Source organism: Neoarius graeffei, chromosome 7 (assembly GCF_027579695.1).
Source record: "Neoarius graeffei isolate fNeoGra1 chromosome 7, fNeoGra1.pri, whole genome shotgun sequence".
NCBI classification, from domain to species: domain Eukaryota; kingdom Metazoa; phylum Chordata; class Actinopteri; order Siluriformes; family Ariidae; genus Neoarius; species Neoarius graeffei.
This window is the reverse complement of record NC_083575.1, coordinates 90,074,935-90,089,606: the sequence shown is the minus strand read 5'-3', so window position 1 is coordinate 90,089,606 and position 14,672 is coordinate 90,074,935. Positions and strand designations below refer to the sequence as shown.

Here is a 14,672-nt window from a genome sequence, read left to right as displayed (position 1 = left end):
ACTCCAATCAACTCAAAAATACTGTACGATTTAAATAGAAACATGCTTCAGGTACATTGTGTTCACTATCATTTCATCATCGTAGCACATGCATTTTTTGTTGAAAATAATCATTTCTTGATGAGGGATTTGTTGTTCTCAGAATAAATTTATTTCAATTAACCCTCATCCTACCATGCTATTTTACACCTTAATCTTACCATGTGGGGTCCGTTTGGACCCCAATACTTTTCTTTAAAATTAAAGCTTATAAAGACAAAATCACCAGATAAGTTTTGTTCAGAACATCTTGTATTAATAACAGCAATACACTAAAGGGCCCAAGGCATAAAGAACACACTTAACCTTCATCCTACCAGCCAATTTTACATACACAAACTACCAGGCGGGGTCCGTATGGACCCCAGGAGGGAATACCTTGAAATCAATGCAGTAAGAACCAATTCAATGCAGCAAACAGATATAACTTTATTGAAGAACAAAATCCACTATGGCTGAATATCAATGATGTATTATAAATGCAATAACATTGCAATAATATTGCAATAACTAGCATACATGTAGCAAATTATAGCGCCACAAAAAAAATTGGCATTATATACATGATTTTTGCAGCTCATGCAGCTGTAAAACATTCTGGATTACAACTTAGGTCTTTTCTTACAGAATTTAAAACAAAAAAGTAATTGTAAAATAATTTAGGGCTTTTGTTTTGCAGCCTGTGCTTATTGCAGCAGTGGGGTCCACACGGACCCCAAGAAGGAATGCCTTGGTAGTTTCATTATGGAACATAAAAGAAATAAAAGAAGTTAACTTTCAGTGTGCTATTCAATTATAAAATGAAAGACAGATAAACTTTACTCTGGGGTCCGGTTGGACCCCAGTAACAAATTAATTATACCTTCACAATGCAAAAAGCTGATCTTCCGGTGCTTTAGTGTTTTAATTAAGACATAAATTCCGACAAATTCATAAAACGGTGAGGCAGTATGTCACATATTTTTAAAATGGCAAACAAACATATAGGTGCGGGGTCCAGATGGACCCCACTTGGTAGGATGAAGGTTAAAGATTGGATTTTTTCACCAAAAGGTGGATTTTTTTCTGACCTATTTTAGTTATCTTTACGGGGGGGGCGCAATAATCATGGCGGGCACTTTGTATGCATAATTAGAGATTTTTTTTTTCCCTGATCGATGTAGAAAAGTGTTTCCAAATTGATGCACTGGGAGGGATTTTGGTTGTCATCAAATGTACAAAATTACTTCAGCAATAAAAATTTAAATCTGGTTTAAAGCCGTCTGGTTTCAATGCGTCTTTAGGGTCTTTATCCCTTTTTATATGGATAATCACGTGGGTACATTTGTGCATTTCTTTGTGAATAATCTCTGTGAGCAGTACACACACACACACACACAACCTAATAAAAATAGAAATGAAGAAATAAAATAAATCTTGGTTCAGCTCCTTAGAGAGAAGAGTCACTGCAAAAAGATAAAAAATAAATAAATAAATCCTGCAGTTCCTCTTATCTTCCTCATCACCTTTATCCTGTGAGGAACCATTTCTACTCAGTGGATGTGGATGTCCCCACCCATCCCCTATCTCCGTGTCATGAGGGTTCACTGAACGGTTTGATGAGGATGAAAATCTTCTGTTCTGACCTTCACACTCACCAGATCTCAAACCGTTCGGGAGATTTTGGAGCGTCACCACCGTCATCAAAACACCAGCTGAAGAAAGAACGGTGTTCATGGTCGGCATGAAAATTCAAATTCAACCCTAATTGCTTGAAACTGGTCTCACTGAATTCAGAACTGAATGCTGAACGTCATACAGAATTGAAATATGTTTATCCGTTCTTGAGATATTACAGATCAAAGATTGAAGAAACGGCTTAATTTTTAGAAAACTGCTATAATATTCTGTATGAGGATCACATGGTCCAAAATGGGCCTCATTAACCAACGAGATCAAATATTTTTCCTTCATAACTTAATTTTTGTTTGTTTTTTCAAGATATTTACATGGAAATTGGCAGCACGTAGATGGTTGTATACTGAATACAAAGTTTGAAAAATTACTAAAACAAAGTATGCAAATTAGTATTTAACAGGGATGAGAGTGGGTGGTCATCAAAAAAGCAGAAAACGAAGCCAAGGGCTTACAAACCACTTTTCCTGCAATCTGGGCTGCAGTTGATTAAAAAAAAAAAAAATATATATATATATATATATATATATATATATATATATATATATATATATATATATATATATATATAAATCTCCTTCTCACCCCCAGCGGGGGGGTGGTATCCATGTCATCCTCAAGCTCGGGTCCTCTACCAGAGGCCTGGGAGTTTGAGGGTTCTGCGCAGTATCTTCGATGTTCCTAGGACTGCGCTCTTCTGGACTGAGGCTTCAGATGTTGTTCCTGGGATTTGCTGGAGCCACTCTCCCAGTTTGGGGGTTACTGCCCCAAGTGCCCCCACTACCACGGGGACCACGCAACCCTTGACCTTCCACATCCGTTCCAGCTGCTCTTTCAACCCTTGATACTTCTCAAGTTTCTCATGTTCCTTCTTCCTGATGTTGGTGTCAGCTGGGATCGCCACATCTATCACCACCACCCTCTTCTGCTCTTTGTCCACCACCACTATGTCCGGTTGGTTAGCCAGGATCTGTTTGTCAGTCTGGAAGCTGAAGTCCCACAGAACCTTGGCCCTGTTGTTCTCAGCCACCTTCTGTGGTATGGCCCATTGGGACTTGGGTACTTCTATTCCAAACTGGTTGCAGATGTTCCTGTATACTATCCCAGCCACTTGGTTGTGCCTCTCCATGTACGCTGATCCAGCTAGCATCTTACACCCTGCTACTATGTGCTGGACTGATATATATATATATATCACAGGTGGCTTCTCCAGTGAGGAGAGGGAGGAAGATCCTCCTTAAAAATTCTAAGAATAAAAAGTTGAAATTGTCTTGACCAATTTAATGAATTGCTGTCCTTGAATATTACTATTTTACTGCCAAATACGACATGTACATTATATTTGTTTCTCTGGGTGAAATTACATTAGCACCCCCTATCGCTCGCTATTAGAAATTACTGCACGGAGGATCTTCCTCCCTTCGGCTCCCATTCACTCCGATTCAAACAGTCTCCGGCACTGGCGGCTCGTGGTTAACATAGACTTCAATGAGAGAGAGGAGGAAAATCCTCCTCTAAGAGGGTGGGACTAGCTAAGAGATCTGACAAGTGCTACAAAATATCAACCAATAGGCTGCAGCCCTCGTTGCGCAATGAACCAATAAGTAGAGGCCTTAGCTGCCTGGGGGGAGGGGTTATCTTATCAAACTTAACTTCTAGATCCGGTGACTCGGGCACTTCGGCAGTCAGAGTGAGAACGGCGAGGTGGAAGTGGATTGACTATGTTATAAATATTCTATGAATAAAGTAATGGAAACAGAGGACGTGGTGAATGTTTTGCTTGCAAAACCCTTCCATGGGCTGAGCTACAAACATGGCCGCCAGGTTTGCTTCATTAAATACGGAAGATTTTGAGAGAATTTTGAAAGAGAAAGATGTGTTGAACACCTGAAAGTAATGTGTACAGCAGCTATAAAAAGTGTACACACCCCTTTAAAATGATAGGTTTTTCAACTATTATCAACTCAACCCGTGCGTGTAACTATAGCCGGTCCAGCAGGTGCGGTCGCATTGGGGCCCGTGACCTTCAACCAAGCATTCCTTCCTCCCTCACTTTTACAAAAGCCAGCCGCTACTGATATATATATATATATATATATATATATATATATATATATATATATATATATATATATCTGTTGTCTTTTTTTATATATTTACATGAAAATATGTTTCAAATCAATAGGAGTATTGTTTGAATTCAAAATAAAATCACATTCGACATTCAAGGGTATGGTTATAAGTCATGATCATCAAAAATGACAAACTAAATTCCCATTAAACTTAAGTTCTATTAATTATCAAAATGTTCATATATTAAATAAAATTTCTTAGGGTGACTGATCTTTTCTCCCTATGTCCTCATTAGTTGCATATGATTTCTTCAAAAAGTCTTTTGAAATATTGAAGTTTTCAAAACTCTCAGCATTAATTCAGATTTACTGACTATCTATCATATACATGTTCAATGTATTAAATCAAACGAATGCTAAGTTTATGGGATAAACTTTAAAAAAAAGGCCGATACGAAAGAGAAACATATTTTTGAAGAGCAGCGACGATGAACATGTGCGAGTTGCAAGTTTCGAGAAAATAGAACGGATGTGGGTACTTTTGTAAGAACTGCTATGATTGCCTATCATGCTCTCGCCAGCGATGTTTTGGCCAATTACATTGTAGATAACACGTATTCTACCACGAGACTTAGCGAGACTAAAGATGGCGAAAATGTGAACATGTAACATCGTTGTAGGAATGAATTACGCTTGAGTATCACGAAGGAACATGCCCCAACCCCCCTCAATAAATGAAAAAAAAAAAAATCTCAACGGATTTGGCATAATATTAAAAGGTCAATTTTTACTCAGAAAAAGTGGAAATCCGCCGAAAAGCGGAAAACTCTCATCCCTGATTTAATTAGCATTAATTATGCTAATCGGGTCTAAAAAAGTCTAATTGGTACACTCAATAAAAAAAGTAATCCAAAATATTTCTAATCCCGTCTTTGTGCTCTGTAGGTCTTTATATTTCTCAAAAGTAGGGCTGACTAGTGTTTATATGAAAGAATATAAATGATAATATTCACAGCTTTCAAGGTGAACCTTGAAAAAAATGTCTGATCGACATCCAATAAACAATTCACATTAATTGACTTGAAACGAACACTCAGTTCCCTTTTTTAAAAATATCATTCCAACCACTAAGATCTCAATATTTTTCATCAAAACTCCAGTTATATTCTAAAATAGTTATTTATTTACATGAATCAGTTTGATTTGAAAAAAAAAATAAGTAGGTAAAGCTACGAAAACTCACTTCAAAGTCTTCCGTGAATCATAACATCTAAACTAGCTGATGGAAAATTTTGCCGAATCCTTCATCAGAAACAGTGAGAGCGAGAGAACATCTCTATAAAAGTTATCTGATTGATATTCATGAGTAATCCAGTCAGAAACCGATCAGAAGAGAGAGAGAGAGAGAGAGAGAACCTGAGCACTTTCCCATGACTCAAAAAGAAAATCACCGGCAGTTTCCCGACGTCCTGCGAGCAGAATTTTTACTCTGTTGTACCGACTTCAACCTGCCGTTACTCCTAAAGTACTGAACAGATCTTAACCAGATACATTTCTTTGGAAAGCAGAGATTATAAGCTTTTTAATGAGAGCATTCACGGTAGAAAATATTCAAGAGTTAAGCAATGACAGATTGGGAAACTTAGATGAGCGTCTGCATGGACAGTTTTCACAGCACGGCCAGCGAGCGTCTGACATAGGCTTAGCTAGCGAACCATGCAGCCATGTTTTCCATGGCCAATTCTAAAAAAAAAACGTCCATAAATCCCCAAACACGGCCTATAAATTTTATACTAACCCATGATAACCAAAATTTTGTGAAATTGTGTTGTTTTGTGAAGTAATTTTATGCATTTCTGTCAACATTTGTGTCGACGGTCAGCGGTTTCCCGGGGTGTGTCCGGCGCGCGTGCTTTCCATATATGGAAGTTCTCATTCTTATTCTCATTATCTCTAGCCGCTTTATCCTTCTACAGGGTCGCAGGCAAGCTGGAGCCTATCCCAGCTGACTACAGGCGAAAGGTGGGGTACACCCTGGACAAGTCACCAGGTCATCACAGGGCTGACACATAGACACAGACAACCATTCACACTCACATTCACACCTACGCTCAATTTAGAGTCACCAGTTAACCTAACCTGCATGTCTTTGGACTGTGGGGGAAACCGGAGCACCCGGAGGAAACCCACGCGGACACGGGGAGAACATGCAAACTCCACACAGAAGGGCCCTCGCCGGCCCCGGGGCTCGAACCCAGGACCTTCTTGCTGTGAGGCGACAGCGCTAACCACTACACCACCGTGCCGCCATATATGGAAGTTAAATCGGGAAAATCAAATTTACCACCAAAAATGTAGCATTCTTATTGGTCAGACTACGAAACGAGGCTTGAATGGAAAAAAAAAATACTATGAGTTTTGAGAGCTTGGCAGGTTTAGAATGAGTATTTAGATAAATATCTTCCCGATTTTTTTTTTTTTTATCATACAAGCATGATAAACATATTGACAGAAACTGTACACTTCCCTCTGTGCCCACTGCCAAAAAAAAAAAAAAAAAATTATAGCATTTAAATGACCTAAATTAGATGAAACACAAAACTTGTCCACTTCCTCAGTCGCACTGGACTCCACGCGTTGACAGCCCACGTCCGCGTTCATGAAAGACTGTTCCCATGGTAACGGCACGATAATAACTTTCACTCTTTCGGTTTCGATTGGTTTCTTTTTCACCAAGATTTACCTTATCTTAAATAGTACTTTCATGAACTACCATTATTACATTTCAAGTAACTACAGGACATTTTCCTTTCATTTCTAACTCAATCTCCCTGATTTTTAACTCCTGTTTGTTGCACTTTTTTAACAGAATCAAAACGATTCCTAACATTTTGTGATGTAACATTTGCATTATATAATCTCATCTCATCTCATTATCTCTAGCCGCTTTATCCTGTTCTACAGGGTCGCAGGCAAGCTGGAGCCTATCCCAGCTGACTACGGGCGAAAGGCGGGGTACACCCTGGACAAGTCGCCAGGTCATCACAGGGCTGACACATAGACACAGACAACCATTCACACTCACATTCACACCTACGCTCAATTTAGAGTCACCAGTTAACCTAACCTGCATGTCTTTGGACTGTGGGGGAAACCGGAGCACCCGGAGGAAACCCACGCGGACAACATGCAAACTCCACACAGAAAGGCCCTCGCCGGCCACGGGGCTCGAACCCGGACCTTCTTGCTGTGAGGCGACAGCACTAACCACTACACCACCGTGCCGCCCTGCATTATATAAATTTCGTAAAATCAAAACTTGTTAAAGGTATCGATGATTTTCAGCTGTGTATATATATATTTCATAATATTAATCTTCAGAGTCGGCCGAATCTCATTTGTTATCTTTGTTGTATTGAGTAAAGATGGATTCTGTGTACCGTAATACGACTCGTTTGCAGCGATTTGGATTTTGTTTTTGGTCTTAAGTGCACTGGAAATTATAATTTAAGGTTTCTGCTTTTATTGCAGGAATTTGTAGAAGATTTTATTGATAATTACAGTGATTTGTAAAGTTCTGGTTAATGAATAAGAAACTAAATTTCAACTGTATCATCATGTTTTATTAAGTTAGTAAAGAAAATGTGTGTTAAACGCCTAATAAAATCTACTTCACACTTAAAATGAATTCTTTCTTTCATTTCTTTTTAAGGCTCAGTTGCAGCTCCAGAAGTCACCGGATTGCACCAAAAAAGACGAAATTTTCAAAAAATTGGTCACGACCAAGTTACACTCCCTACTTTCAGAAAAACACTCCCAACCTTCCCGATCCTGGCTAAGGCCGAATCCCATTTCACCCCTTGGACCAACCCCTTGGCCCTTCCCCTCCATTTTGCGCGTTCACGTGAAGGGGTAGGGGTATCCCAATCCCAGTTAACGCGGAGGGGTAGGGGAAGGGGTAGGGCTTCTGTACCCCTCCAAACGGAGATTTTCCTGGAGCTGACTCCAAATGAAGGGGTTTGAGTGATTTCCCACAATGCCATGCGGATTTCAGCGAGATTTCATGCGGATTTCAGAAAGATGGCGGTTCCCGCGGCGAAAGATTGTCATAAATGTATTTTCTCCATTATTTACGTGTTTTAAGTTGTTATCCAGAGGAAACATGCCGCTTGATTCGCTTTCGAGCTGAGAATGAGCAGCGATTTCTGAAATCCAAGCTGCTGCTAAAAAGCTTTGGGAGTGAGTATTGTTTTCGGTTGCTTGACTGCGTACGTTTTGTTCTGTTATTCTCGCTTTTATTGTTTACATGAGTGTTCTGACACCTCATTCTGTCGGATGTGGTGCACGAAGCGCCAAAGATATCCCATTCAGTGGTGTTAGTTAACAAATCACACCCTGCCAGCAGAGATTTCTGGTTCTGCCTCTGGCTCTGACTGTAGCGGCTGGTCGCAGCCAATGACGCATTTGGTCGCGTTTTGCTAACGTAAACGCTGACGGAGGTACGCGATGACGTATGCGATCGTTGAAGGGCTATCCCAATACGTAAGGGTTGAATTTCAAGCCCTATCCCTTGTAGCTCAGTTTCAAGGGGAAGGGCCAAGGGGAAGGGGGAGGGGGAGGGGTAGAAATTAGAATTGGGATTGGGCCTAAGCCCCTGGCGTCTGATATGCCTATTCATGGCTCCAGTACGGTTTCAGAGGCTTGTACAATCTGTACTAAGAAGCATTAAAGCCTGGGCTGCCAACTCTCACGCAATGAGCGTGAGACACACGCATTTGATTGTCTTCACACACTCACCTCCGATTTCTCACGCTAGAAAAAAATCTAGTTTGTCTATCTAATCTAGGCTACCCATTGCGTCGCGCCAACCACTTGCGATTGATCAATTACGCCTTATGCACGGCTAAACAGGCAGAGAGGTGTTCCCTTCTGTACACACTCCCCTATGGTAGGTGGCGCATCTAATGATGCTGCACTTGCCGGAAGTTGGATAATTGCCTACCGTCAATTTAGAGGAAGAGGAGAGAGAAGGTATCCGAGTTGAAGACGGGTGTCTCAGACAGGTTTGTACATATGCACGCCAATGTGTGGCGTTACTGCCGTAATTATGAACTTATATAAAGTTTCTGATTCGTTTTAGCCTATAAGTGTTGTGAGAATATTTAATGCCATATCGAGAGCTGTGTACTAGGCATGCTAAATCATTATAGGCCGACTGCCGTGCCACAGCCTCTATCTTCCCCAACAAGCAGCACGGGAGAGCACCTCCTTAGCACACGGTTATTAAGGCGCATTTTTAGTTTGTTTACTGTATGTTATCATACTTTATGACTTTATTTGAAGCCATACTGGAAATGTTGTAAAATAAAGCAAGTAAGAGATAATATTACAAATGCAAGAAGAGCCATTAGCCACCATACCTATTGTTTATTTACAGGGTATTTATTTTAATTATTTATGATGTATGTAATTGCTCAGTTAAAGTAAATAAAGCATGGTCACCTGTAATATCAAAGAACTTGAACTTGTGAATAATTAAAAAAAAAAAAGACAGAGAAGAATATACTGAGGAGACAGGGTTTCAAAGAGGGCAAGACAGGTAGAGAATATTTGTCAGATAACAGGCCCTGACGAATGCTCTATTACTAATAAGAAACGTAGATAAGAAATAAATGAATAAGAAATATATTAATATAGCTTATTTAAGTATGACCAAAATTTTTAAGCCCAACTTTGTGTGCACAGTCCCACCTATGGCCAAGGTTCAGCTTTTTGTGTTTCAATACTGTTCAAACTTAATCATTTTAATGTTTCTTGTAGCACATGCACATTTGGCTTACTGTTTAAGCATTTTATTTGTTCTTTTGCTGTTGATATTTTTCCCCATGCCAATCTTCTGCTGAACCCAGTGGTGGGGAAAGCCCTTAAGGCCCGGTCCCACTGGCCGATGGACACAAAACGTATGCAAAAAGGACACAGCGGACGAGCAAAATTTCGGGGGTGGCTCTATCCGTTTTCATCCGCTCCAGAAATGGACAAAATTGGCGAAAACAGAACGGAAAAGAACGGACGTGGGTAGTATATAGCGGGGATGTTAAACGCATGTTCATAGGAAGCCTAGCGGATGAAAGCGGATGGAAGTGGATGACAGCTCCGAAGGGGTTACCGGTGATAACTGAGAAGCGGACGCATAGCAGAAAGAGCGGATGCATAGCGGGTGAAGGGGATGCATCACGTACGCCTAACGGAAACAAAGGGGATGTTGCGCGGATGTATATCGGATGCAGACCGTTCACTGCGCTAAGTGTCCTTCTACATACTCTAGACATACTCCAGACATCCTAAATATACGAGATACATCCCAGATTTAAACGCTTTGTCCGTTTTGAATACTTTATATACGAGATGCATACGCTTACATCCTTTCTATTTCCGTGCTACTAACAATGAATAGACGTTTCATGTACCTTATCTTTCCTCCCTCTTTCCGTTTTCAGCTGCAGCGGATGTGAGTTGCGAGGATGCCCAGAGGATGCAGAGAGGATACAGCAGACGTTTAACGGATGATAACGGACATAGAACGTTTGTTGCTCGTATATGTCGCGGATTTACATCGTACACGGCGGAAAGTTCATCCGTTCTAAAAGTTTTGTGCAGCTCAAAACTTTTTGCGCGGATGAAATCACAGTGGACGGATGCTCGATGGATAGAGCGTATGAAGCACGTATGCAATGAGTACACAACGGATGCATAGCGTTTTCCAACGGATGGCAAAGATTTTTTTACGTTTTACATCCTCTTTGCATCCATAAGTGCAGTGGGACCGGGCCTTTAAATACATAATGAATAGTCAGTGAGGGACAATCTTATTTTTTGCAACAGTTATTAAAAACTTAACATTTAGTTTCAATTCAGAAGGTGTTTAGGCTTAGCTGATGAAATATTTTCAAACATGAACTTGCCTTTAAATCTGAAACACAGGTCTATAGGGCTACAGGAACATTGGCAGTCATCTGTAGTTTTCTAGTGTGGGGGCTTTTAAGCCAAAACTTGGTGCTTTTGTTGGCCATAAGCTGAAGGCCTGGAAAGTCAGGGTGTGTAAGAATGTAGGTATGGCACAGCAGGCCACTCCAAAAATCCACCAGAATGCAGGAACATCTACTAAATCCAAAATCTCAAACCCTCCACCCCCCAATTGTCCATCTCCAGCTGGACGACCCACAAACAAAACACCAGAATGCAGGGGGACAAGTGAATATCAAACTGAATACAAAATTCCCACTTACTGCGTGGTGTGCGGAAAAATTTAGCCGTGTTAAAGCTGTTCTGGCGACTTGTCGTATGCTAACACTCTTCTTCATGCTGGATTTTTCCGTTCATTCATCACTCATTTGCATGTTGCTCCAGTCCCAGTCCCAGTAAATGAGTTTAAAAGTTTGTTAGCGGTCATCAAGAATGACTTCCACTAGCATTCATTCCTAAAATTACTGAGAGAATCTACTGTTTTTACTGCACAAAAATTACAGTCACCATTCCCAACATCACCAACAAATCAATCAAAGAAAAGTGATCAAGAAAACAAAACTTTAACTACCAGCAATGACAAATAGTTCTCTGTGTGTTTCTGAAAAGTGCAACAGAGTCGTAGATGACCTTCCAGTAAATCCACTCTTTCTTTTTTCTTTCTTTCCCCCTTCAGGTAAAAAAATCTGTTCGGAGAGCTGCCAGTGTGTCATCTTTGTTTTTATCCAATTGGCTAAAACATGAAAGACAGGTTTCAAGGCAACTGTCACAGGCAAAGCTCTTTCAAAATGTCATAACTACAGCGCAACAGGGAAAGTTTATAATCCGCGAGCGACGAGGCATGTTCTTCTACACGTCGTACTCTCGGTGTGCTACCGTGTGCCGTTGTTCCACGTGAGTCATCTTGACGTCAATGACTGGTACATATTTAAAGTTCTAGCTTGATAGACAATCAAAGCTACTTCTGGGCAATTCCATGTAAATGTCAACCTCACCATGCAAAAATAAAGCAACATGCAATACATCAAAACCACTCCCAGAGATCTCACCTAGGCCTGTACTAAATAAATAAACAAATAAATACATACATAAATAAATATTTTGATCACCTAATATGTCACTGTCAGTCTTTCTTTCTTATAATGTAAAACCCAAGCTAAAATCAACTTTGATCATGTACAATTCTATATTATTGCCACAAGCCACAGAAATGTATGCTAAAATCCACAAAACAGCAAAACAATAGCCATCCTAAATATTATTTAAGAACTTTGATAGTTTTAGCTGATATTTAGAGAGTTTTTCAAAGGGTTATGGTGGTTAAATTGCTGATTTTCTAAACATATGCCATGTCTATTTCAGACGCGTCACATCCATAACGGAATTTCGTCACATCCATAACGCTGACTTTTCCTTCCGAAACTCTGCATGAAATACAAAATATTTTAAACAAAGATTTTTTAATATTCACCTTGGACCCCTCTATCAAACGGATCTCTCCATTTCGACATTAGGTTTACAATTTCACAGAGTTTGATAAAAATGTACAGTCACCCAAGAAAAGTGATACTTTTTCTGTCACATCCATAACGCATCTTCTATTGGCGTTTTCTGGCATGCCCTAGATGTACTATGGGAATTGTTCTTGTTCCATCACTTCTCCAGTATGGTACAGCCTTAAAATATGCAACACCTGTTTAAATACCGGAAGACGATAAAACATGCACCGGGTCATTTGTCGCCATTTTGAGTTCAAGTGTCACGTCCATAACGCTGGAATTGCTCTTCTCAAACTTTTCTCCGTTCGTGGTTACTCGTAACGCAGGAAGCCCAGCGCTTGGTGTAAGGGATAAGATCTTACCTCGATCGCTGTAGTCATCCACCAGAATGATCTCAGCAATCAGATGATCTGGAGTTCGGTTTACGATGCTGTGCACAGTGCGTAGAAAAGAACTCCAGCCCTCGTTATGGAACGGGATAATGATACTGGTGTTGGGGAGGTTCTCCAGATACAGCTTCTGCTTACAGCTGACAGACACAAAGGGGAAAAAAAAAATCCAGACAGATAAAGATGAGAAGATCAGGGTGACGTTGTAAAACATTATCAGTCCATCAATCAGTACATGATGACATGTTTGTTTGACCAAAGCTGTGTCATTTATGTAATGAATAGATCTACTACACTGTACCCAAGCAAACTTTTGGGGTATGGGAGTAGAGCGGAATGCAACTCTAATGATAAATCACCGTTTAAAAAGCCTTGTCACGCCGTCTGCTCTAATAAAGCACTCAGGAATCTGTGCCTTAATTCACTTTCAACAAAGATTGAAGTGGCAGATGAAGCAACGCTTTACAGCTCACACCAGTCTCTAATTCACCGCCCTGACAAAGCTGACACATGGTCCATTATTTATAGCTCACGCAGAACCACAGAACCAGCAGTCTCAAGGAGCTCTGCCTTTAATATATTCACACGGTATATTAAAAGGTAAATAGAAACAGCTTATCTGAAAGGTTGATTACAAAAACAACCCCCGGTGAATAGAAGTGTAATGGAAACATATGCTGCTCTGTAAACAGGTTTATGGCAGAGAATGGAAGTGCTATGAGGAGAGTAATTAAAAAAAAAAAAGATCTAACTATCCTGTGTGATAATTCTACACGTGCCACAAAGATAGAAATTTAAAGACAAGTATGTAACATTTACGGAGACCAAAAGCAGGTCACAATCCACAATCTAGGTCAACGGCAGCTCCACATCAGCCAATTAACCACCAGCCTGACAAGGGAGACATGGACAGACAGTACACAGAGAGAGGTAGAGGTTTAGGGGCAACATGAAGAGTCTCATCCTGATCCCTGTGGCGGCAATCTGCCTGTTGTTTCTTTCATCTGACTGCTTGCTGAAGGCGTATGTGCCCTTCCTGACATGTCCTTTCCACATTTCTGAACCACAGACACACTACGATGGGACCGGTGTCTGTCTGCAGTACTTTGGAAAAAAAAAAAATGGGGCAAGGAGTTTTGAGCGTATTCAGTCTATGGTTTGAAGCAAGTCCGATCACTCTTTGAGTGTTTCGAAACCTCTCGAGTGTCTTGTTGGTGTGCTCTAATTGACTGTTCACGTGTTCGTGGAAATAGAAGTCATTTTAAAGCAGTTCTAAAAACACTCCGCAGACTACCACCTTGTTGTGGTGGAGGGCCTTGCGTGTCTTGATGATCCTGAGAGCGATGCTGGCAGGAGCTATTGCTCCTGGTAGGGCCACCCAAGCCAGACAGGTTGAAGAGAAGAGACCAGACGAAGAGTCACCAAATTTTACACCATGGTCTAGAAATACTGGGTTGATGTCCAGTGGGGGATAACCATGCCTCATGGGGAGGAAGGGCTCTTTAGTCCTGGTTGACAATCTTCCAAGAGATGGTGTCTCGATAAAAAACAAAAAAAACTTTGGTTTTCACCATGGTCCGGTGGCATGGCATTGGGAGTGGTCACTGTGGAGGGGACTCCACAGGGACCACTTAGCCTTATGAAAAGATGAAATGGACACAACCAACAGCTAGGGTTCTAGGGTTTAAGCCCCTAACTTATCCATATTAAAACAGTACAAACATGTCAATTCCAGGCCTTGATTCATAACTACACTACATGGCCAAATGTTTGTGGACACCAAACAATCATACCCATATGTGTTTTTTGAACATCCCATTCCACATTTAGCATTCCCTTTCCTGGGAAAATTTTGCACTAGATTTTGGAACATGGCTCTAGGAATCTGTGTTCGTTCAGCCTCAATTGCATTAGTGAAGTTGGGTGAGGAGGTCTGGGGTGCAGCCAGCATTCCAGCTCATCCCAAAGTGGTGTTG

The 14,672-nt window shown here is 40.7% G+C and overlaps 1 protein-coding gene across 1 annotated transcript in view; it reads right to left on the bottom strand.

Annotated features, from left to right (window-relative positions):
• The window catches only part of galntl6 (polypeptide N-acetylgalactosaminyltransferase like 6), an 836,827-nt gene that overhangs the window by 587,604 nt on the left and 234,551 nt on the right, over positions 1-14,672 (bottom strand). The window contains exon 4 of the mRNA XM_060926560.1: positions 12,670-12,836. Within this exon, the coding sequence (XP_060782543.1) occupies positions 12,670-12,836 (167 nt within the window). The remainder of the gene's footprint in view (positions 1-12,669; positions 12,837-14,672) is intronic.